General features: G+C 47.8%; 1 protein-coding gene across 5 annotated transcripts in view; it reads left to right on the forward strand.

Annotated features, from left to right (window-relative positions):
- Window positions 1–24,691, forward strand: part of UBN1 (ubinuclein 1) — a 37,155-nt gene that overhangs the window by 8,955 nt on the left and 3,509 nt on the right. For 3 of the 5 annotated variants that reach the window (XM_007984668.3, XM_037989876.2, XM_007984676.3), the window contains exons 3-17: window positions 3,860–3,946; window positions 4,442–4,537; window positions 4,854–4,988; window positions 5,693–5,796; window positions 6,492–6,930; window positions 14,669–14,739; window positions 16,035–16,164; window positions 16,338–16,456; window positions 16,671–16,799; window positions 16,982–17,128; window positions 18,682–18,732; window positions 18,830–18,875; window positions 20,011–21,228; window positions 22,646–22,880; window positions 23,154–23,243. In XM_007984668.3, coding sequence (XP_007982859.3) covers window positions 3,860–3,946; window positions 4,442–4,537; window positions 4,854–4,988; window positions 5,693–5,796; window positions 6,492–6,930; window positions 14,669–14,739; window positions 16,035–16,164; window positions 16,338–16,456; window positions 16,671–16,799; window positions 16,982–17,128; window positions 18,682–18,732; window positions 18,830–18,875; window positions 20,011–21,228; window positions 22,646–22,880; window positions 23,154–23,243 — 3,097 coding nt within the window. The remainder of the gene's footprint in view (window positions 1–3,859; window positions 3,947–4,441; window positions 4,538–4,853; window positions 4,989–5,692; window positions 5,797–6,491; window positions 6,931–14,668; window positions 14,740–16,034; window positions 16,165–16,337; window positions 16,457–16,670; window positions 16,800–16,981; window positions 17,129–18,681; window positions 18,733–18,829; window positions 18,876–20,010; window positions 21,229–22,645; window positions 22,881–23,153; window positions 23,244–24,691) is intronic. The other 2 variants (XM_007984686.3, XM_007984693.3) reach the window with 1 other exon arrangement.

A 24,691-nucleotide genomic window follows, 5' to 3' on the forward strand; every position in this document is an offset into this window, starting at 1 on the left:
TGCCCAGGCTGGAGTGTAGTGGCCAGATCTCAGCTCACTGCAAGCTCTGCCTCCCGGGTTTACGCCATTCTCCTGCCTCAGCCTCCCGAGTAGCTGGGACTACAGGCGCCCGCCACCTTGCCCGGCTAGTTTTTTGTATTTTTTAGTAGAGACGGGGTTTCACCATGTTAGCCAGGATGGTCTCAATCTCCTGACCTCGTGGTCCACCCATCTTGGCCTCCCAAAGTGCTGGGATTACAGGCTGGAGCCACCGCGCCCGGCCCTATGTTGTGAAGTTTCTAGCAGTATGTCTCAGTGCCAAGTGATCAGTCGGTCTTATTCACAGGTGTGCTGTTTGGAGGGTATTTTTGGTTAGAAGGATTAACCTTTTTTTCCTGAGATTAAAAAATGTATTTTCTTGGACTGGCATAGTGGCTCACACCTGTAATCCCAGCACTTTGGGAGTCAGAGACATGAGGATCACTTGACCACAGGAGTTCAAGACTAGCCTGGGCAACATAGTGAAACTCCATCTCTGCAAAGTAATGTAGAAATTAGCTGGGCATGATGGCACATGCCTGAAGTTCCAGCTACTCAGAAAGCTGAGGTGGCTGAGGTGGGAGGATTGCTTGAGCCTGAGAGGTCAAGGTTGCAGTGAGCCGTGATCACACTACCGCACTGGGTGAAAGCAAGACCCTGTCTCAAAAAAAAAAAAAAAAAAAAAACCTGACTAGAAGGTCTGGCGCAGTATCCCAACACTTTGGAAGGCTAAGGCGGTCTGATCACTTGAGGTCAGGAGTTCGAGACTAGCCTGGCCAACATGGTGAAACCCCATTTCTACTAAAAATACCAAAATTAGCCGGATGTGGTAGTGCACACACGTAATCCCAGCTACTTGGGAGGCTGAGGCAGGAGAATTGCTTGAACCCAGGGGATGGAGGTTTTAGTGAGCCGAGATCATGCCACTGCACTCCAGCCTGGGTGACAGAGCGAGACTCTGTCTCAAAAAAAAAAAAAAAAAACCAGGAGTGGTGGCACGCACCTGTAATCCCAGCTCTGGGGAGGCTGAGGCATGAGAATCACTTGAACCCAGGAGGCGGGGATTGCAATGAGCTGAGATCGCGCCACTGTACTCCAGTCTGGGTGATGATGAGACTCCATCTTCCCCCACCAAAAAAAACCAAACCAAAAAAAAAAAAAAAGTGTTTCCTTGATTGAGGTCTGATTGCCTGATTGCCAGAATCAAGGCCAATGAGTCTGTACCAAGGGTCAGCCTGTTGGATGAGGGCCACTGGGCAGGATGAGAAAAAGTAATTTCAAATCCCTTTATAATTCCTGTTTCAATAAAATGGTATCTTTTTCGTTTAGAGGAAGAGATAGTAGCAGGGGTTGGTTAATGTGTTTATTTGTGGGTTGAAACCAAATCATTAGGTCAACTGAAATGAGAACTCCAGTGCTCTGATTGCACGTTTTTGGAGGCTCCAAATGTCCTTCTCCATTGCAGACAAATGCATGGAGGATACACAGAGAACTTTGGATCCAATTCAGAGGATTCAGTCCTGGACTTCGGGTTCAGGGAACTCCTAAGTCGCCGTGGGTCTACTCTGCGGTGTTAAAAGTACAATGAAATCGGACACATTTGTGCAGCAATTCTTTTAGTGTATATTTCTTAATAGTATGAAGGCACTGTGCTAGATTCAGAGGACTGTAGAAAGGTAGAGAAAACACTGTACCACCCTCAAAACAAACATCTGTAGATGTTTTAGGAGAATGGTACCACTACAGGTAACAGAAATTACAATGCGGTCATTGTTTAAGTCTGGTACAACACAGGCCCTGGAGGTCTTGGAAAGAAGAGAGCTTATATCCTGATTAGTATTTGGACAGAGCTGGACCTTCCGTCATACAGTCAGGAAATAGTAGTTATTGGAAGACTGCTGTTGGCAAGGCATTGAGTAGTATACATGGAATCCAGTGCTCCTCAAGGTTGGTGGGATTTCTTACTGTTACATAACCACTCAAGTTATATGTGATCATCGTAGAAAAATTAGAAGATCCAGATGAGTGTGTTTGAAAGACTCCCCATTTGTGGTATGTTCATTAGATGTATGCTCTATAATATCCCATTGTATGTGTACACCACAAATCATTTAACTGATCCTTTGCGGGTAGTATTTCAGTAGGCGGAGATGGAAGGGTGAGATAAGAAAGTTTGTTTGAAACAGGCATACAATCTTTAGTGTTTTCTGTCTACCTTGAAGTCTTTTTTTTTTTTTTTTTTTTTTTTTTTTTTTTTTTTTTGAGACGGAGTCTCGCTCTGTCGCCCGGGCTGGAGTGCAGTGGCCGTATCTCAGCTCATTGCAAGCTCCGCCTCCCGGGTTTACGCCATTCTCCTGCCTCAGCCTCCCGAGTAGCTGGGACTACAGGCGCCCGCCAACTCACCCGGCTAGTTTTTTGTATTTTTTAGTAGAGACAGGGTTTCACCGCGTTAGCCAGGATGGTCTCAATCTCCTGACCTCGTGATCCACCCGTCTCGGCCTCCCAAAGTGCTGGGATTACAGGCTTGAGCCACCGTGCCCGGCCTACCTTGAAGTCTTAAACATTTTTGGTACGGGAGTCTTGTTAAGGTTCTTGGCTTCTGGCCGGGTGTGGTGGCTGTCACCTGTAATCTCAGCACTTTGAGAGGCTGAGATGGGCAGATCATTTGAGCCCAAGAGCTTGAGACCAGCCTGGGCAACATGATGAAACCCTCTCTCTACAAAAGACTTAAAGAAAAAATGAGCTAGGCCTAGTGTTGCATGCCTGTGGTCCCAGCTATGCAAGAGGCTGAGGCAGGAGGATCACCCGAGCCTGGGGAGGTTGAGGCTACAGTGAGTCATGATTGTGCCACTGCACTGCAGCTTGAGTGACAGAGTGAGACTCTATCTCAAAACAAAAAAAAAATTTTTTTTTTTTTTTTTTTTTTTTTTTTTTTGAGACGGAGTCTTGCTCTGTCGCCCGGGCTGGAGTGCAGTGGCCAGATCTCAGCTCACTGCAAGCTCCGCCTCCCGGGTTTACGCCATTCTCCTGCCTCAGCCTCCCGAGTAGCGGGGACTACAGGCGCCCACCACTTCGCCCGGCTAGTTTTTTTGTGTGTGTTTTTAGTAGAGACGGGGTTTCACCGTGTTAGCCAGGATGGTCTCGATCTCCTGACCTCGTGATCCGCCCATCTCGGCCTCCCAAAGTGCTGGGATTACAGGCTTGAGCCACCGCGCCCGGCCAAAAATTTTTTTTTAGATTCCTTGCTCAAGAACCTTAAGGCTTATCTCTGGAAAATTTGCTTGATGAGAAAAGAATAAGCTTATAAAATGGAAATAAGCCTTGGAAGCCTGAGTTTAACTTTGGTAGCACCGAGAGAAGTGCAATTTCAGACCTTTCTAAACAGTGTGGCAGAACGGCTCTCAAGAACTTGCACCGCATTCAGTGGGATTTTCACGTTTTTGAGCCATTGACTCTTGGAAGTCAATGGACTCTTTCTTAGAATGCTTTTAAATGCATGAAGAAAATTTTAGAGTTAAGAAGGAAGTCCGCTGTATTGAACGTGGTTGTGTAGCGATTGAGCATCTCCTTCTAAAGGCCCTTTGCCGTCTTTGAGCCCTGTAGCCCCTCCTGCTGTGGTGGATAATTGTAGGCATTCAGTCAAGTTTTATTAACCTACGTGAATGGAAATTTTACTTTCTTAATTAAGATAAACATTGATGAGATAGTAGCATGTTTTATACCTTGCCTTTTTCTGAAAAACATTGTTTTTATATAGGTATTGAGTAGTCAGTGGAGTTTCTACGAATAAGAACATGGAACTATTTTGTGACTTATTTTTTGTGGAACCATCTCTTTACAGAAGAAAGATCTGTCAGATCCTTTCAATGACGAAGAAAAGGAAAGGCATAAAGTGGAGGCCCTTGCCCGGAAATTTGAAGAAAAATACGTAAGATTTCTCTCTTGAGCAACAAAACAACCTCATTGGGTGGGAGAGGTTTCCATACATTTCTGTATTCCTTTAGTGGATTATCATGTAATAAACACTGATGTGGACGTAAGCATTAAGCTTGGAGAGAACAGAAGCAGTTATTAAACCTAATGCATTAAGGTACAGAAAATGGGCATGGCAGAGCTAGAGTGAGGAGCTAACTGGACAAATAACCGAGAAGGGCCTGTGATCGTCTTAGAAGAAATGTTTTGGTACGAAGCATAAGAAACCATTTAGTTCATTTTTCTGTCCTAGGACATTTTATACAGATACAAATCTGCCCTATGTTAAAAGGTTTTCAGGAAAGGAGATTTTGGGGTTTGTGTGTATGTAAGAGAGTGACCTTTCTAGTTAGTGCTTTTCCTCTTTGAGTCATAGCTGATGAAGTTCAAGGCCACAGTTAATTCTGTGTATTTATCAAAAAGCATGTAATCTGTTGCTTTTACATTTTAGGGTGGAAAGAAACGTAGAAAAGACCGAATACAGGACTTGATCGATATGGGGTATGGTTATGATGAATCCGATTCCTTCATCGATAACTCTGAGGCGGTGAGTAGTTACTGAAAATGCCGTGTCAGACCCATTGTGCCATAGCTCCTCCTCATACTGGCCAGGAAGCTGGGGGTGGGGTCACAGTGGCCATGCCCTCTTCCCAGCGTGAGGCAGTAGCAGCGCTGATGAGAGACGAAGTGACATTCTTGATCCGGGCCTTAGTTCCCTCTTCAGAAAATGTTGACCAGAAGGATGTTTTAGCATGCTCTTGGAAGTGTCAGAGGAACATACTCACATCTCTCTCGAGACCCGCTTAGCACCTTCGGACTACAGAAGCAGAACTTGGAGCTGACAGTTTGTTTCACCCTTTCAGTATGATGAGCTTGTTCCTGCTTCTTTGACTACGAAGTATGGAGGATTTTACATTAACTCGGGAACCCTGCAGTTTAGACAAGCATCAGAGTCTGAGGATGACTTCATTAAAGAAAAGAAGAAAAAGTCTCCAAAGGTTAGAATGTGCTTGCTTTTGGATTTTAGAAATGCTTTTTGATGTGACCCTATCAGATGAGTAGGTGACTCGTCAGAATACGTGGTGCTTGGCCGGCTCAGGAGGATGGTGGAAAGGCAGAGCCGTGCCAGGTCGATGGTTCACCTCATACACATGTGCCCTGATGAGGACACGTGCCTGTGGGGGCTCTGTGCAGCACTTGGTCATCGTGTCCACCTCACATGACATCCCAGCAGGCTCAGCAGGGATCGTTTCTGGAGGTGGCCTAAGGGTGGGAAGGGTGTGGAGTGAGGGAATGTGTACCACCCTTGCTGACCCTCTTCTGTGGACATGTAGAGGACTTCAGTTCCCAGGGCTGCCACCCCACTGAAAACCAGTCAGCCTTAGGATCAGTGTGCTTAAAAACCTGTCTACCACTGCCTATGTGTTTGAAACGAGGTAGGGCCCACTTGTAACTTTCAAACTAGAAAGGTTTCAGGCTCCAGAATGGTCACTTTTGTCTCAGCTGTGGGTGTTTCCAGGAGACACCGTCGGTGGGAATGCTGTGGGTTTGTGGTCCAGGGACTGATCTGAGAGCTTTTGTTCATGAAGGAAATGAGACAGGTCTGAGGATGTGCCCTGGGCGGAGCAAGGCCAGTGCCGTGTAGTGCACTTGCTCCCTGAGTTAGGGAGCCGTGTAACTGTGCCTTGTCTTTAATTCTCAGAAGCGGAAGTTGAAGGAAGGTGGTGAGAAGATAAAGAAGAAGAAAAAAGATGACACTTATGACAAGGAGAAGAAATCGAAAAAGTCCAAGTTTTCCAAAGCCGGGTGAGAGGCAGCAGCTTCTTTGCTAGGATAAAGCCTGAACTGTTAGGGCAGGACGACTGGGAGCTGACTCACCTCCTCCCCACAGCTTCGGAAGAGGCAGCAGGGCCTAGCCTTCCTGTCCTCCTGCACGCCTCCCGCAGTGCCATTCTGGGCATAGACGCTCACCTCTCTGTGTGTCAGATAGTTCCACTGTCAGTGTTGGCAGCTATTCTTGTCACTGTGTGACTGCTGATGTTTCTCGTTCTCCGGGGCGCTCCTCTCTGCCCCAGTTCTCCTTCTGTCTCTGCTGTTTTCCCTTGTCGTCTGTGGTCCTGCTTCCTTCTCCTCACTTGGTCTCACCCCAGCTGCTCTTCAAGTTGCTGCTGTTCTCTGCTGCTCCTGCTTTCTCCCTGTAAATACTTTTCTTGCTCTCCCTGCCCCTTTTTGCAACCTTTTATTTCAGCCTGGCAGTGGTTTCTAAAAACCCGTCGGAAATTTAGCATATGTGACACTGTGTTGCTAACCTGTATTAACTCTCAAGCTTTGGTCTCAGCAAGAACGAGCTCCATATGCCAAGAGGAGGGAGGAGGAATGACAGGGTGGACTGTGACAGGTTCTCCTGGAGACCATGGCCCTGGGAGCAGGGGTGAAGGCCTCTGGAGTTCCCTTTGGCAGTGTCCTGTAGTCTGAGTGACCGGTTTCCCTCTTGCTTGCAGCTTCACAGCCCTCAATGCCAGTAAGGAGAAGAAGAAGAAAAAATATTCTGGGGCTTTAAGCGTTAAAGAGATGCTAAAGAAATTTCAGAAGGAGAAAGAGGCTCAGAAAAAAAGGGAGGAGGAGCATAAGCCTGTTGCGGTCCCATCAGCGGAAGCTCAGGGCCTGCGAGAACTGGAGGGTGCCTCTGACCCCTTGCTCTCACTCTTTGGCTCTACTTCTGACAACGACTTGCTCCAGGCGGCCACTGCCATGGACTCGCTGACGGATTTGGACTTGGAGCATCTGCTCAGTGAGTCTCCAGAAGGAAGCCCCTTCCGTGATATGGATGATGGAAGTGATTCCCTTGGGGTGGGATTGGACCAGGATTTCAGGCAGCCCTCTTCTCTCCCCGAAGGCCTGCCAGCACCCCTGGAGAAGCGCGTTAAGGAGCTGGCTCAGGTATGGTGACACAGTATGGCTGGGCTTTCCTGGAAGCAGTTTGGGCAGATTGCCGTTGGTTCTGCACTGCGTGAAGCTCGCCCAGAGAAACCTTAGTGAGTTGGCAGTCAAGGTGTCAGCCTTTTCCAAACTCTCTTCTCATCCTGAGGGAGAAAATAGTGCAAGCCTTGCCCGTCAGGCATCATTTTAGGCCATTCTTCGTTTCTTCATTTCTGGAAAATTTGCTTTCTTCTGGGGAGATTGTTGTCTTTCTGTTTTCTGTCAGATTATTCTGTTTTCTGTCAGTTTTCCACTCGGCATTTTTTCTTTCATGTGATAGACGGATGATGTTGGCAACAGGCAGCTGAGGCAGAGATTCATCTTAGAATTCTTCCGAAGGTTTTGCAAATTCACAAAAGTTTGCAAACGTATGAATTGCACATAGAGTATATGCTTCGTTGCCACTAGGTTTCAGTTGCTCCTTTGCATTGTGTATCGAGAGTTAGGTAGTGATAACGGGAATGCCTCCAATGTGATGAATGAAAAGGAACTTAATTTTAATTGTCATCCATGCCCCGTTAAAACCCACCATTGGCGGGGCACGGTGGCTCACACCTGTAATACCAGCACTTTGGGAGGCCGAGGCGGGTGGATCACCTGAGGTCAGGAGTTCGAGACTAGCCTGGCCAACATGGTGAAACCCTGTTTCTACTAAAAATACAAAAATTTAGCTGGGCAGGTTGGCGCATACCATAATCCCAGCTACTTGAAAGGCTGAGGCAGGAGAATCGCTTGAATCAAGGAGGCGGAGGTTGTGGTGAGTGGAGATGGCGCCAGTGCACTCCAGCCTGGGCCACAGAGCGAGACTCCGTTAAAAACAAACCAACCACCGTCACCACCTTTAGGATATAGCAGCTCTTGCTGTTTTGCTCCAGTGACTGGGAATTGATCCCTAAGCCCTGAGAATTGTCTTTTCAAGTAACATATTTCTTAACTGTAAACCTGGCATGGATCATTAGTTGTAATATCATTTACCTTTAAGTTAAAATAACTTTTTATCTTAAGTATCAGGACTTGTGATGTAGCTCTGGTGGCACTCATAATCTACAGCTGTAGGTTTTAAACCAGCAATTCTTACAGTATTTTAGAAGCATTGTTACGTATAATATCCTTTGTGTTTTAGGACAGGGTAAATTGTCAGCCACTGCTAAAATGATTTTCTCACTTCCAAAAACTATTTGAACACCGTATATAAAGCAAATAAAGTATCTATTCCAATCTCCATCTCATCTTTGTCAGCTTGTGTTCAGCATTGGAAATTCAAGTATTGTATTTGAATGTAATGATTTAAATGAATTATGCCATGTTGGGGTTTGGTGTATCCCTTAAGTATGACCTTGAGGTGGAAGTAGCTGAATCTGAACTTGGTGTGTTTGAGCCTACTGTCCTATATTTGCTCTCAGAATTCATGTTAAACAAACATTATTCCTTGCTCTTTTTAATCCTCCGGTTTGTAATCAGATTGTTTCATAGTTTATGAAAGTCTTGTTAAATCATTTAAGGTCTATGTGATGGTAGCTGGTCATTAGAGAAAAGTCAAAACCAAATTCTTGGCTGTGTCCCCACTCATGCCATAGGTTGTGTTCTAGTGTGAAGACTTGCTGTTTTACTTTCTTGGGAAAGATGGGGACAGATTTAGTGGTAACAAAATGATATAACCGGAAAGAGCATGGGGCTCTGGTGCAAGAAAGCGGAACTGAGTAAACACCTTGTTAGGCAAGCTGCCCTGCCTCAGTGTTTGCCAAGTGTCGGTTAGCTCTTGGGCATAACAAACACAGGGTTCAGGATCCCATAGTCAAGGTGGGCCTGGGGCCCGTTGGGGAGCTGGTGACCAGGAGAGGCTAATGTTCTGGTTTGAAAATATGATATTCAAATGTGAAGTTGATATTCGAGTCTTCGCATTGCCCTTCTCCTGTAACAGCATTAAGAAACTTTGAAAATGGGGTGGCAAGTGTGTAGAAATGATCCATCCGGCCAATATAAAAACAATTTCTAGTTGGATATTCTTTTCTAGCCTCTGTGTATCTGTTTTTATGCAGCTGTAATTATAGTTGTGAATAACTGTTTCCTGCCTTTTTACATAATATTGTAAAACCTTCATCACTTTTCATGGTTGCATTAAAAAGGTGGCTTATTTTAGAAAATTGCTGAATGCTACTCCGAAGGGTCCTCAGGTGCGCTGTTCTGACCAGGGCCCTGCTGTTGGGGCACTTGGAGGCCCCACATGTGTGTGCAAATGCTCTGGACCCCTGACCCCGCTGAGAATCTGCTGGGAAACATAGTCTTCCCAGGGAAATAATGCACTGATACACACAAATTGCTTATGATTCCAAAAGCCACACGTGGTTATTTGGATCCTTAATAAGGAGTCTATCCTAGATCTTGAAATGGACATCACATTTTTAAAATTTAAAGTAAACCTGCTGTATGTAACTGGAACATTAGCAGTGTTACGTGTTTCTCACTTTATTTTTCATACCCCTGATTTTTCCCCCCTTTTCCCTTTATTGTAAGATTGGTTAGACTTTACGTCTTGGCCCTAGATGGCACACAAATCAGTTTCTATCACTGTCTACAAAACACCCCCCCAAAATTGACCTTATCATAGCAGTTGGTTTCTCCTGAGTCTGGGCCCACACTCATGGCTGCATTCAGCTGGCAAGTTGGCCAGGTGCTGGCAGGGCTTTTCTTTCCTGGCCTTACATCCTGCCTTCTTCAGGGCATGGTGGTCTCAGGGCAACATCTCAAGAGGGGAAAGGTGGAAGCCGCAGGACTCTTGAGAGCTAGCCTTAGAGGCTATGTGTATCACACGACTTCCACCACACTTTTGGTCATAAGAAATCACAAGAGCTACCCAGATCCAAGGATTAGGGAGCTAGGGTGCACCTCTTAGGGAGGAGGATTTCTTTGTGGGAGGAATCTTTGATCCTGGTTTGTCACTGTTGTTGTTTTGTTTTGTTTTTTTTTTTTGAGACACCCAGGCTGGAGTGCAGTGGTGCGATCTCGACTCACTGCAACCTCCACCTCTGCCTTCTGGGTTGAAGTGCTTGTACCTCAGCCTCCTGAGTAGCTGGGATAACAGGCGTGAGCCACCGTGCCTGGCCTGTGTTCCTGTTTTGTATTCTGCCACAATACATAGCAGATTCTCATCCCATGTGTATTGATCCCTTAGGGGAAGAAACTCTTTCTGGGAAGTGAAAATGAGATATATCTTTTAACTAAATGTGGTACTTAAAACTTTGAAAAATACCTTTGAAAACTTGTGTATGTTAAAGAGGCCCTCTGAGAAGGAACCTTGGTGATGCCTCTGCCATCTTCACTACATTCTCTCATTAGCCCGTTTTTTGTTACTGATTTGTATTGTACATTTGTATAGGCCCCAGGGAATCCAGTGATTTGATGGCCTTATCCTGCCTCTCTTAATATGCATTGATGGTGTCTTTTGTCTTGGTTGTTGGCCAGTATAGGTGCTGACAAAGCTCAGGTTTGATGTTCCTTTGGGTTATTGTCTTGAGGTAGTTTGACAGCTCTTCATCCTCAGGCTGTACAAATAACCCAGATCTGTTTTGATTCTCTTTAATCAAGCAAAACATAGAGACAATACTAAGAGCAGGAATGAAAGAGACCCTATGTCACCCATTTTACTCTGCCCTCCTGTAGAATTAGAGCCCCTCATCACAAGAAGTCCAGGGAGAGATGGATCCAAAGAGAATAAGGTAGGGGGGAAAAAAAAACCAAAACAACTTGTTTGATCTTTTTTAAAAAAATCATGCCAGATTTTCTCCTGCTCAGCAAAAACAGATAACAGTATATAAGATTTAGAGCTGGGTGCTGAAAGGCTACAAGTGGCTTTTCTTAGAATAAATAAAACAGCTTATTAAAAGGCTGTTGGAACTCTTATAAATCAGCATGATTGGGATGTTTAACTTCGTTTCCTAGTTAACTTAGGATTGATTAATTTACACAACTTCTGGGGTAAGAGTGTCTCTTTTTAGGGGTGAGGGACCTCATTTATTTTTGGAAGACTATCATATATATCCAGTTGCTCTTTTAATTAGATTTACTTTAAAATGCCGCAGTCAACTCTCTTCGGTATAAAGCCAGACCCTCAGAGATACTGTCTGTGCAATTCAAAAGGTTTCAGAAAAATATTTTTAAAATTACATAATATTATTTAAAATATTTTTAAAGATTGCATAAAGATTACATAGAAAGCTTCTGAAATATTGCACAAATGGCTATCTGAACAGAAAATGTGGCCGGGCATGGTGGTTCATGCCTATAATCGCAGTACTTTGGGTGGCCGAGGTGGGAGGATCACCTGAACCCAGGAGTTCCAGACCAGCCTGGGTAACACAGTGAGAAAAAAAAATCTAAAAATTAGCCAGGCGTGGTTGCATGCAGCTGTAGTCCCAGCTGCTTGGGAAGCTAAGGCGGGAGGATTGAGCCTGGGAGGTCAAGGCTGTATGAGCTATGATCACGTCACTGCACTCCAGAATGGGTGACAGAGTGAGACCATCTCAATAAAGTAAGATGCCGGGCATGGTAACTCACGCCTGTAATCCCAGCACTTTGGGAGGCTGAGGCGGGCAGATCACTTGGAGTCAGATGTTTGAGACCAGCCTGGCCAACATGGTGAAACCCCATCTCTACTAAAAATACAAAAAAAATTAGCCAAACATGGTGGCAGGTGCCTGTAATCCCAGCTACTCGGGAGGCTGAGGCAGGAGAATCACTTTAACCTGGGAGGTGGAGGTTGCAGTGAGCCGATATCACGCCATTCACTCCAGCCTGAGCGACAGAACAAGACTCCGTCTCAAAAACTAAAATAATAAAATAAATAAAAAATAATAAGATAAAATTTGATTGGAAATTAAGCTGTCGATGGGTCTGACAGTGTGGCATATGAAATACATGTTAATTAGTTTGAATTAGGGTGCTTCTGGATCTTATAACTAGCAGTGTAAGCTGAAGCAAAAAAAGGTCAGTTTTATTTTTTCTCAGACTAATATAATTCTAGTACCTTCCAAGTGCCAAGGTAGAATTCTGAATGTTTCTAAGAGGGTAAGAAATTGGCATATGACTGGGTGAAAAGTCATGCCCTTTTTTTTTGTTATTTATCTGTGGACTTCACCCCTCTGGCCTTTCCCCTAGCCAACGGATCTGGAGAAGCTTGAGGTTTGCATGTTTTCTTCCAACTTAGTTTTGGTAGTTTGTTGTTAAGCTTCTCTCCCTGTGGTGTGCCATCTTACAGGAGTATCCTCACTTGTTCGTTCACTCAGTCAACATTTAGTAAATATTATGTGACAGACAGCCATGGGAAATATATTGATGAATAAGACTCAGTTCTTCTTCTTCTTTTTTTTTTTTAAAAGACAGGGTCTTGCTCTGTCACCCAGGCTGGAGTGCAGTGGCACGATCTTGCCTCACTGCAACCTCCACACCCAGGCTCAAGTGATCCTCCCACCTCAGCCTCCAGAGTAGTTGGGACCACAGGCATGCACCACCATGCCCAGCCTTTTTTTTTTTTTTTGTATTTTTAGTAGAGACAGGGTCTCATCATGTTGCCCAAACTGGTCCGAAACTCCTGAGCTCGAGTGATCCGCCCACCTTGGCCTCCCAATGTGTTAGGATTACAAGTGTGAGCCACCACGCCGGGCCAAGGTTCCATTCTTGTCTTCCATGAGCTCGTTACATAAATGGACCCGATAGATATGCACATGATGGACTGTAGTACAGAGCAGAATGAAGTAAGCTTTGTGATATCTGGACGGCCAAATAGCCCAACTTAAGGGGTAAAAGAGAGGCTCTTGGGGGGCATATAGAAAGCAGGCTGGAGGCAACAGGCTTGCCCGGCCTCCTAGGGAGGATTCCCTAGGAGAAGGCAGGGAGCAGAGCTGAAGATGGGCAAATTGGTGAATGGCTGGGCCAGATCGTGGAGGACCCCAAATGCCATGTGAAGGAGTTTGGGTTTGATACTAGGCTTGGAAAGAGCTGCTGAAGGGTTCTGAAGAAGGGAGTGGCGGTCTTAAGGTTGGAGTGCAGTTATTAGAAGTGGGGAGCACAGGCGGAAGAGCAGAAGCCAGTGGGTCTGGTGTAAGTTGAGTTTGCAAACCAGAGGGTCATCCATCCACAGAAGTGCAGTTGACCCTTGAACAGCACAGGGTTGAACTGCGTGGGTCCACTGAAAGGCAGACGTTTTCTAACCAAATGTAGGTTGATTTGAGGGATGCTAAATCTGTACATACAGGGCTAACTTTTTGTATAGGCAGGTTCCTCAGGGCTGACTGTGCACTTGGTTTTGGTATATGCGGGAATCCTGTAACCAGTCCCCTGCCTATACCAGGCGTTGACTGTAATTGGAAATTACTCGGAGATAACTGGAAATTCTGGTCCAGAGCTTAGATGAGAGGGTTTAGGGTTTAGTTTAGATTTGAGTGTACAATTGTCTGTGTTATTTTGCAGCCCTGAGGGGGAAAGAAGTTATTGGGAGAAGTGGGTTCTAGTGAGAATCCTGGGGTCCGCCTATGGAAAGGAGCTGGTGGAGGAGGCAGATGGAGTAGTTAGAGTGGTTGGAAGGGGTCCCACAGGATGCAGTGAGAGGAAGGTGAGTAGGAGAAATGGTGGGGGAGTTAGCAGTGTCTGCAGTTTCAGAGGGGTTGATCCCTTCATTCTAGATAGTCACTTTATCACCCTTGTTTGCTGTCGTTATTGTATATCATGTCTGATTTCAGAAATTTTATTTCACACAAAGCCTTCAGACCAGCAGCTCTTGGGGTTAGATGAGTGGTTCCCAGCTCTCTTTGCACATCAGCATCCGCAGGGCTGCTTTGGAAGAGTCCTTGGGCCACTTTTAGAGAGTGCACGTTCTTGAGTCTCCTTTCCACAGATTGTGATTTAAGTGGCCTGAGTTGCTCCAAGCTGCCCAGAGAATTCCAGTATGCAACCAAGTGTGAGAACCCCTGATGCAGACTTCGCAGGACCCCTGATGCGGACTTCCGCAGGGCCTGCTTTCTTGTGTTCCTGCAGTGTCGTGACTGCCTGACATGGTTGCTTCAGGGGTCTCTGAGCTTACCATCCAGGGTGTGTGTTAACTGTGTTCTTTTGGAAAGCAAACTAAGACTGTACTGAAACTCCTATAATCTGGTGTTAATAGGTAATATGCTGGGTTAGTTATTCACATGGTCTGGCTGATAGCTGTGGTATAACATAAGTAGATTAGGAATTGTCAAAGAGTTTAGATGTCCTTAAGTGCCAGAGCTGCACATTATTATTGTTTTTGTAGATAAAAAGGCCTTTAAATCCTATAGGCTGGTTGAAGTTCTTGAATATTTTTGTACTGTAGATACATGGAAATCCCCACTAATGGTGTAGTTGATAGTGTATGGGCACAGGGGTTATTTGGCCTTTTTGGCCTCTGGCCAAGTGCATTGTGATGGCTTTGACTCTGTGATTTTCTTTTCTGTGACTGTTTTAAGTCCTGGGAAGAACTGGCAGCCCACAGATGCTGCAGCAGCATTTGAAAAGAGAATATTGATTGCAGGTGAACTTAACCCGGGACTAGGGTGGAGTTGGAAAGGTGGTGGTGTGATTGGTGGCAGGTGCTCTTCATGGAGCAGTGACTCCTGTGCCTGTGGGTGAGCGTGAGGGACGTGTGGGGAAAGTACACTAATGGTTGTTACTGTCTGCTGTGCACCAGGCTGCCAGAGCTGCTGAGGGGGAGAGCAGACAGAAGTTCTTCACCCAGGATATTAATGGAATCCTATTAGAGTGAGTATCGTCTGTCTGTCTGTCTGTCTGTCTGTTTCTGCTATTATTGAGCTTGGGGCAAGCCAGCCAGGGGAGAATGGGAGTATAATTGAACTGCATAAAGGTGACCGCCAATGAGATAAAAGAAGAACTGGATTAACGTGGTTTCATTGTTGTTTTTCTATTAAAAATCAAAACACAACAGAGATACCAAATACTTGTCTCCAGAAGGGGTAGACCTCCCTGATCTTAGGCAGCAGGCATTAATAGCATATGATAATCATGGCCTGTCGGAAGAGGATTTCTTGGCAGGTATGAGAGGAGGAGAGAGAGAAGGTGTTGCTTGCCTGTCTCTGAGAGTCCTGAAGACTGAGAGACAGCCTGGTGGCCTCAGGGGTCTGTTCTGCCTTGGGTGTTGCTTGGCGACCCTGGCCGTTCCCCTCGCTTGCACTCCTGCTCCTCGTGCCACGTGTGTCATCCCTAATGCTGTTCCCACACACCTGAGCCTCTGAGACACCATGCTGTGTGAATCGGGTTAAAAAGCAGAAGAGCAAATGTCTGTAAACCCAGACTGTAAAAGTGAATCCTTGTGGCCTGGCCTGCAGTGTTGCCGCTTTTCTCCTGGTTGCAGTTCGTGGCAGGGGAAGCTTGTTGCTCAACAGCTGAGGAGTTTGTGTATGTAAGAATAGTTGTCAAAATGTGGGTGTTCTACCAAATGGCCTCACCTGGCCAGAGCCTGGATTGGCCCCTTGGGTCAGGAAGTGTGGGCTGCAGAGAGCACCTGAGCATTGCTGCGGATGATAGGGTTGTGTCAACAAGGAACCTGCTTGAGCGTTCCAGATATGGACAGCTCAAGGCATTGAAGAGAAATATTTTTTTGCTTATCTAGATGGAGAAACTGGAGGGGTGAGGCTTTTTCTGACCTCTTAATGGTTGATAAAACTGGGGACTAGGGGGAAAAAGAAGAAATGCTGCCGGGAAGTATTTCCTGTCAACCCCAAGTAACTCATGATTTTCCACTTTGAAAGCTTAAAGTGCTTCAGAGCTTGTTCTCCTGGGCTCTGTTTTCCTGGTCTCGTTTTTGACCTGAGAGCCTTGGCCCACGTTACCTAACTATGTTCATCAGGCTTGGGAGTTGGTCTTGTTTGTCGATTGCCGAAGATGTGTTTCCTTGGGCACTCAGTTACATTGTGTGACCAACACGACAGGGTCTGACCTGCCTTTGGCCCCTAGCTTTCCTCTCCATGTATGGTGAGCTGATGAAGACAAGAGTTGCAGTGAGCTGCAGCCGGTGGTGACTGTGTTCTGTTCTTCAGCATAGAGGCACAGACTCGGGAGCTGAGCAGTCAGGTCCGCTCTGGGGTGTATGCCTATCTCGCGTCATTCCTGCCCTGCAGCAAGGATGCCCTGCTCAAGCGTGCTCGGAAACTTCACCTCTATGAACAGGTGGGTGACTCTAGAGTGAAGCCCTTTGGCTTTGGGGCCTGGTGGAGGGGTGACTGAGTCTTAATCAATGCTGCATCTGCTGCCCCACTGCCTCCTTGTGATCACCCTGTTGTGCGTCCTGAACATAAGAGCGATGTGTAAACCTGGCTTGAATTTTGTCCCGCTCTTCACAGGGGGGGCGTCTGAAGGAGCCTCTCCAGAAGCTCAAGGAAGCTATTGGCAGGGCAATGCCGGAGCAGATGGCCAAGTACCAGGACGAATGCCAGGCACACACGCAGGCAAAGGTTGCCAAGTAAGTTTGTCCTGGCGCTTGCATGGCGCGACCCTCCCATCTCTTGCCTCTTCCCCTCCCGTTTCTCGGTATGTACTGCTATTTCTCCAGGAGCCTCTTGGCTCTTCTCTGGCCTTTTCTCATTCTCTGTGAAGTCCCAGTTGTACAGAGGGTGAAGGGAGAGGTGGTGGGCAGGAGCACCTTGGGGCCCCATGTAATTCTATTCACCCTGAAGGATGCTGGAAGAGGAGAAAGACAAGGAGCAGAGGGACCGGATTTGTTCGGATGAGGAAGAAGATGAAGAAAAAGGGGGCAGGAGGATAATGGGACCTCGGAAGAAGTTCCAGTGGAATGATGAGATCAGGTGTGCCCCCACTGGGACTTGGCCTCTTTGGAGGGTTGGTGGGGCAGTGTCTGAGCACATCCCCTATTGCTGACAAAGGTTAGGCTCATTTACTTTCATCAGGGCTGCTGAAAGCACATGATTGGAACCTTGAAGAAGCATCTGGAGTAGTTTGGAGTTTCTGATTTCTGCCTCCTTCTCAGGGAGCTACTGTGCCAGGTGGTGAAGATCAAACTGGAGAGCCACGACCTGGAGAGGAACAACAAAGCCCAGGCTTGGGAGGACTGCGTGAAGGGCTTTCTGGACGCGGAGGTCAAGCCCCTCTGGCCCAAAGGCTGGATGCAGGCCAGGTGAGGGCCGTGTGCTGAGATGGGCATCTGTGCAGTCAAGACATGTTTGAACGCTGCTTTTGTGCCAGGCCAACAGGATCCCTGCCCACAGGGAGTCACTGTCTAGCTGCCTCAACTCTGATCTCACCTGAGTAATTGGAGGACATGCAGGTAGCTGGGAAAGGGTGTTCTGGATCTTCCCTGGAGGAAGGGAAGTTGCCTGCAGGGTTTTGTTTTTGTCATATTTTTTGTCCCACTTCAGGTTGACGTTTGGCCTCCCATCTCAATATGCACTTTCCTTTTTTTTTTCTTTTTTTTTTTGAGACGGAGTCTCGCTCTGTTGCCCAGGCTGGAGTGCAGTGGTGCGATCTCAGCTCGCTGCAAGCTCCACCTCCCGGGTTCACGCCATTCTCCTGCCTCAGCCTCCCAAGTAGCTGGGACTACAGGTGCCCGCCACCACGCCCAGCAATTTTTTTGTATTTTTAGTAGAGATGGGGTATCACCGTGTTAGCCAGGATGGTCTTGATCTCCTGACCTCGTGATCCGCCCGCCTCGGCCTCCCAAAGTGCTGGAATTACAGGCGTGAGCCACCGCGCCCGGCTGTACTTTCCTGTTTGAACATACAGGCTGCTGCGAGCATTTGAGAGATGGGTTCATCTTGGGTCTTTGCTGATGCTCCTGAAGAAGCTTCATTTGCAGGGAGCAGGGCTGACTCCTTATTGGAACTAAGTGCCAGGCTTCCATCTCAAGAGGCTACCTTGTATGAAGTCGTTTCCTGCGAATGAAGTTATTTCTGTCATACACAGGACAGAGAAAGTTAGCTGGAGTGATTTTATTGATTGGACCCGAATCATCTGTTGTGCGGACAGATCTTGGAACCTTTGAAATTGCAGTCCTCTCTACATAGGCTGGACTCATATGAAGAACATTTTTTGTTGAGTTTCTCTGGACAAAGACGCGCTGGGTCACTCCACGTTTTAATCCTGGAATGGAGGGAATAGGCAATAAGGAAAGTGCTGTGCCCTTTAGGGAAGCATCACCATGAGAGGTTTGAGGCAGAGCCATACATTTTCTTGGTAAAGGCCAGACTCAGCCTTTGGGCAGCCAGTGTGGCCCATTCCGATCCTCTCACCAGGAATTTGGCTCCTCAATCCATTGACCTTTTTTGTGTGTGAGGGGAACAGAGTCTCGCTCTGTTGCCCAGACTGGAGTGCAATGGCACAATCTTGGTTCACTGCAACCCCTGCCTCCCTAGTTTGAGCGAATCTCCTGCCTCAGCCTCCCGAGTAGCTGGGATTACAGGCATGCGCCACCATGCCTGGCTAATTTTTGTGTTTTTAGTAGAGACAGGGTTTCACCATTTTGGCCAGGCTGGTCTTGAACTCCTAACCTCAGGTGATCCACCTGCCTTGGCCTCCCAAAGTGCTGGGATTATAGGCGCGAGCCACTACACCTGGCCAAGTGACATTCAATGAGGGATAGCCACTGAGTACCGGGAACACTAGCAAAGCTCTGGGAGTAGAGTCCCAGCTTTCTGGGGCGTGTACAGATGCCTGGTGTTCTGTGTCTTTCAGAACTCTGTTTAAGGAGAGCAGACGAGGCCATGGGCACCTGACTTCAATCCTGTGAGTGTCTTGGTATTTTCACATCTCGGGACAAGTGTTGTTTTTGGTCTCCTCTGGATATTCTCTAAAGCTTTTCTGTGCTCATTCCTTTGAACAGGGCCAAGAAGAAAGTTATGGCTAACCCTTCTAAAATCAAGGTGAAGGTGAGTCAGTTTGCTCAGGTCACATGTCAGCTGTGCTCATCTCCCTGCAACTATGCTCTGGAAACCTGTCAAGTGACTGTGGAAGCTCATTGATCTTTACTGGTCGGGGACAGCTACTCAGGATGGCATTCTTGAAGTTACACCGGGACAGAGACCCAAGCCACTTAACCCCCCTCTAGCCTTGGTTCTACAAACAGTACCCAGCTGGCCCAATTCCTGGGGTTCTTGTGGGATTAAGTGGGATCTTCTTGGCAGCCCTCTGAGGAGTCAAGAGCCCTGCAGGTGTGAAGGTATTACACTGTGATCTTTGTATGGAAGAAATACACTCGAGCCAAGTGCAGTTTAGCTTGGAGCCACAGCAGAAAGAAAAGGCGACTTTGTTGAGCCACCAGGTGGAAATGGAGGGCAGTACAGTGGCTGGAGAATAGACACTGTGAAGATTACCTTGGATGTTGCAGAAACCTCTCAATGTAGTAAAAATTGCTGTTTATCAACATTTTTTCCAGTTCTTAGTGTGGTGCCCTTAGCCATGCCTAAGCAGACCATGAGAATGAGATGTGCAAGTCGTTTACTCCTAAGTATCTGTTGAGCTCCCACAATATCCCAGAAACACTGTATTGAGCACCAGGGATGGAGGAGTGAAGTATTAGACCCCATTCTTGTTCCCATGAAAAACTTACTCTTCTTTGAACCCAGTCTGAGGAGTTAGGTGCTGGGAAAAATCAAGGAGGAAAAAATAGCTGCTTTAAGCAATTTTCATGCCATGCCTTGGTCTGATTGCAGTTAGGAGTGCGCTAAGACAGTGGGCATGCCAGTAGGCAAAGTATCTCTTTATGAGAGTCTTACACTTTTCAAAACAGAAGAAAATTTCTCCTGGTGGCATGTTTGTACTTAGCAACGAAGCATGCCGCGGTAAACCCAGCCCTGGCCAACCAGATACTCGCCAGGGGTGATGAAGCCATGGCATCTAAAGTCAAGGTGGGCGCGGCTCCTGCTCTCTCCTACCGCTTGTTTTGTAATTACACAGGAAGACCTAGTTTTTTGTGCCTCAAGTTCACATGTTTATATCCTCACAACAGGCCAATGTTGGCATCTTTGGACCTTTCTAAACATCAGCATTTCTGTTTTCCTTTAGGAATCGTCTACGAAGCCTGATAAAAAGGTTTCTGTCCCATCAGGACAGGTTGGTGGCCCCATTGCTTTGCCCTCAGATCACCAGACAGGAGGCCTGAGTATTGGGGCCTCGAGCAGGGAGCTCCCATCCCAGGCATCGGGCGGCCTTGCTAACCCTCCTCCTGTCAGCGTGGAGGACTCGTTGAATGAAGAGTTGATCCGCAATCCAGCCTCCTCTGTGGAAGCTGTGTCCAAGGAATTGGCTGCATTGAATAGCAGAGCAGCTGGGAACTCTGAATTCACACTGCCTGCACCCTCAAAAGCACCTGCAGAAAAAGTTGGAGGTGTTTTATGTGCAGAAGAAAAAAGGAACTTTGTGAAGCCCAGTCCTTCTGCTCCACCACCAGCTAGCTCTCTGCAGTCACCCCTCAATTTTCTGGCAGAACAGGCTCTGGCACTGGGGCAGTCCTCTCAGGAGAAAAAACCAGAGAGTTCTGGCTACAAAGAGTTGTCCTGCCAGGCTCCCCTCAATAAGGGCCTGCCAGAAGTACATCAGTCCAAAGCAAAGCACCACAGCTTGCCACGGACGTCTCACGTGCCCCAAGTGGCAGTTCCCGTGCCTGGCCCCCAGGTCAAAGTCTTTCATGCCGGCACTCAGCAACAGAAAAACTTCACGCCCCCATCTCCGTTTGCCAATAAGCTCCAAGGCCCAAAGGCTTCTCCCCCACAGTGTCATCGTTCCTTCCTGCAGTTAGTGAAGACAGCGGCCAAAGGCCAGGGCTTCCATCCCTCTGCACCAGCCACCTCAGGAGGCCTGCCAGCCTCCAGCAGCAGCTCTCACAAGACCCCAGCCTCATCCTCTTCTGCCCTGAGCCATCCAGCAAAGCCACACTCAGTCAGTTCTGCAGGCTCATCTTACAAGAATAATCCCTTTGCCAGCTCTGTCTCCAAACATGGGGTTTCTTCTGGCAGCTCTTCCTCGGGAGGAACACCAGTCCAGAGTTCTGCTTCTGGGAGCCTGGTCCCTGGCATACAGCCTCCCTCCGTGGGACAGGCCACGAGCCGACCCGTCCCAAGCTCAACAGGGAAAAAAATGCCTGTTTCCCAGAAGTTGACCCTGGTAGCTCCTCCAGGCGGTCCAAACGGAGATTCCAGTGGAGGGACCCAGGGAGTGGCAAAGTTGCTGACCGCGCCCGTACCTTCTTCAGTCAGTGGTGTGACATCGTCTACCTCCTTGTCAGTGAGTATCCGGCATAGCAGCCTGCCCTGCCCCACTCACAGGGGCCTTGGGGATGAGGTTGCTTGCCTTGCCCCGGGTGGAGAGTGAGATCTAAAACCACGGGTTAGGTAGGAACAGTGGGCTCAGACGTAGGAAGGGAGACGGGAGACTGGGCTCCCTGTTCTCAGGTATTCACTTTTCTGGTGACAGGAAGCCCAGGATGGCCTAAAGCTTTTTCTGAAGAGGGCAAAGGGAGCTAAAAGACAGCCAGCACCATGCCTCTTCGGAGGCTGGGTCTGTGTGGCAGAGAATGAGCCACAGCGCTCGCCTTCTGTGACCCGTTGCCTCTCCGTCTCTAAACAAGGCAGATGGAAGTGCTGTCTTCTCTCAGTTGAGTCATGTGGGGGTGTTCATGGACCAGGAATAGCAGGAGTTTCTAAGAGTGATTCTGTTGATTTTTGAAGGACAGAGTCCAGTAATTAATGTATCTTGCTTGTGTGTAATTACAGTAGGTTCGGGAAGAGGGAATGAGCATTTTTTTTTCTTTTTCTTTTCTTTTCTTTTTTTTTTTTTTTTTTGAGATGGAGTCTTGCTCTGTCAGCCAGGCTGGACTGCAGTGGCGCTATCTCAGCTCAACTGCAAGCTCTGCCTCCTGGGGTTCACGCCATTCACCTGCCTCAGCCTCCGGAGTAGCTGGGACTACAGGACCCCATCACTGCGCCCCGCTAATCTTTTGTATTTTTAGCAGAGACGAGATTTCACTGTGTTAGCCAGGATGTTCTCGATCTCCTGACCTCATGATCTGCCCGCCTCGGCCTCCCAAGTGCTGGGATTACAGGCGTGAGCCACCGCGCCCGGCCTCTTTTTTTAATATATAAATGAAGTGGTTGCAAAGACAAAACCATAGAAAGGTCTGTTGGAGGTCTCACCTCCTTTCCTGCACCCACCACCCCAGTAAGGTAACTAAGCTTTTTAGTTTTTGGTTTATTTTCTTTTTAAACAAAAGATAAATATATACAAAGCTATATATATATGTATGTATGTGTATGTGTATAAATATATATACACATACACATGAACATTTATGGATATCTATATTACATTTTTCCCTTCACAAAAGAGGCTTTTTTTTTTTTTGAGACAGAGTCTGGCTGTGTCACCTAGGCTGGACTGCAGTAGCGTGATCACAGCTCACTGCAACCTCTGTAGGAGACATATTTAATATCCTGCTTTTTAAAAAATTATGTTGCCTGGAATCCATTCCATGTTGGTTCATAAAGACTGTCCTGGGTCCTGTCTTTGGGGCTGCAGGGTCGGAGGGTGCCTCTGAGGGCCAGCTGACATGGATGTGTGTGTCCTCCTTTGTGTTGCCAGGTTTGGTGTGAGTCAGCCATGAACAGGACTGGAGTTCTTACCTCTTGCTGTGTTTCTTCCCTAGAAAGGAGCGAGTGGGACTGTGATGCTGACTGGCTCCTCTTTGATGGCTTCACCTTACAAATCCAGCAGCCCAAAACTGTCTGCGGCCATGAGCTCGAACACCGTGGGAATTATAACCCCTATTCCTGTCCACGTGCTCTCCTTCAGCGCTGACTCCTCTGCCAAAGCAGGGGTCTCCAAGGATGCCATCGTCACAGGCCCTGCCCCTGGGCCCTTCCACCATGGCCTTGGCCACAGTAAGTGCTTCTTTGCTGCTTCTGGTCACTTGGGAACCTCTAGATTGTGGCCAGGGGTCCTGCTGTCATGTACTCTGGTTCCTGTGTTTGAGTCTGGTGTGTGACTGTGGGGAACATCTCCGGGAACTGTGCCGAGCCCCCACTGCCCCTTTGGGTGTGGTGCCCAGACTGGCCTGGCAGGTTGTCAGGGGCTCTTGCCTGCTGGAGCTGCTTTTCTGTGCCTGTCTTCAATGTGTGTGTTTTGTTCTTTTCTCCCCTCCTGTCTTCTCTCAGGTCTTCTGGCTGGCTTGCACTCCAGCCCGCCCCATGCAGCGCCTCTCCCACACGCTGCCGTGCCCACCCATATCCCGCAGAGTCTGCCAGGTAATCACCCGACGGTCAATGTGCCATGCACACCATGTGCCTTCGCCCTCTCCACCCCTGGGTGCTTTGCCACTGCCAAGGGTCTTGGTGTCTTTGCCTTGTCGCTGTTGTTTTGGTTTGTCCTTTGAGGCTGTACTTTGTCTGTACTCAGGGTGACACACACTTCTACTCTTGGGGTTTCCTCTGGTCCCCACTTGGAGCTGCCGCCGGGTCAGCCTCAGCCTGTGTGATCACAGGGAAAGTTGCGGGGGGCAGGGTGGGGCGGTTTTGTGTATGATGGAGGAGTTCCTAACCCTTGGCTCGTTTTTTTCTCTTCAGTTAAAAAAAAAAGGAAGGTAATGGTGCATCTTCTCCAAGGGCTAATTGGGTACAACAAGGTCTTGAAATGCAAGCTGCTCCACTTTCAGATGTGATTGCTTAACAGAAGACTCTCTAAACTTTGTTTCCATTAAAGGGAAAATCCAAGTAGCAGCCAGAGGCCACAGTGCAAGATTTTGAGAGGAGCAGCTTTAAATCTGTCCAGGTGTAAAAACTCCATCAAAACAGATGTGGAGGCACAGCAGGCATGTGGCCGGCGCTCCCCTTAGAATAGCGCCTTCTGGGCCGGGCGCGGTGGCTCAAGCCTGTAATCCCAGCACTTTGGGAGGCCGAGACGGGCGGATCACGAGGTCAGGAGATCGAGACCATCCTGGCTAACACGGTGAAACCCCGTCTCTACTAAAAAAATACAAAAAACTAGCCGGGCGTGGTGGCGGCGCCTGTGGTCCCAGCTACTCGGGAGGCTGAGGCAGGAGAATGGCGTAAACCCGGGAGGCGGAGCTTGCAGTGAGCTGAGATCCGGCCACTGCACTCCAGCCTGGGCGACAGAGCCAGACTCCGTCTCAAAAAAAAAAAAAAAAAAAAAAAAGAATAGCGCCTTCTGAAATAGCCTCTAAAAGCCTCAGGCTTGAGGCTGGTCTGGTAGCACCTGAGAAGAGGGCTCAGTTGCCCCGAGTTGGCACCTTTGCATTGAGTGCATCTGCCTCACCCTGTCCCAAGTCTGCGATTCTTGGGTACGCCTCCTGGAATTCTGGCATGAGAAGTCTCATGGTGTCTCGGCTTTGACCTAGCATTCTTCCTACTGTAGACCTGCTTCAGACATGACCAGGGTGCTACTTGGATAAGGGGAGAGCCACTCTCATGGGAGACAGCTGAGGTAACCCTGGTGAACTGGTGCCAGGTGGAAGTAAGGACCCTCTATGCTGCATGTCTCCCAAGTTACATCTGCCTCATGATGTGCTGTGGCTCCCTGGCACCATGGCATTATAGTAAATGCCAGAGACCATATGGGGCAAGACTCAATCTGGATATCTCCACAGTGGAAATTGTGCTGCTTTGAGGGGCTAAGCCTACAACACTAGAGACTCCTCCTTTCCTTGGGAGGAGAAGTAAAGTGCAGTGACTTCTCT

Source organism: Chlorocebus sabaeus, chromosome 5 (genome assembly GCF_047675955.1).
Source record: "Chlorocebus sabaeus isolate Y175 chromosome 5, mChlSab1.0.hap1, whole genome shotgun sequence".
In the NCBI taxonomy this organism is placed as follows: domain Eukaryota; kingdom Metazoa; phylum Chordata; class Mammalia; order Primates; family Cercopithecidae; genus Chlorocebus; species Chlorocebus sabaeus.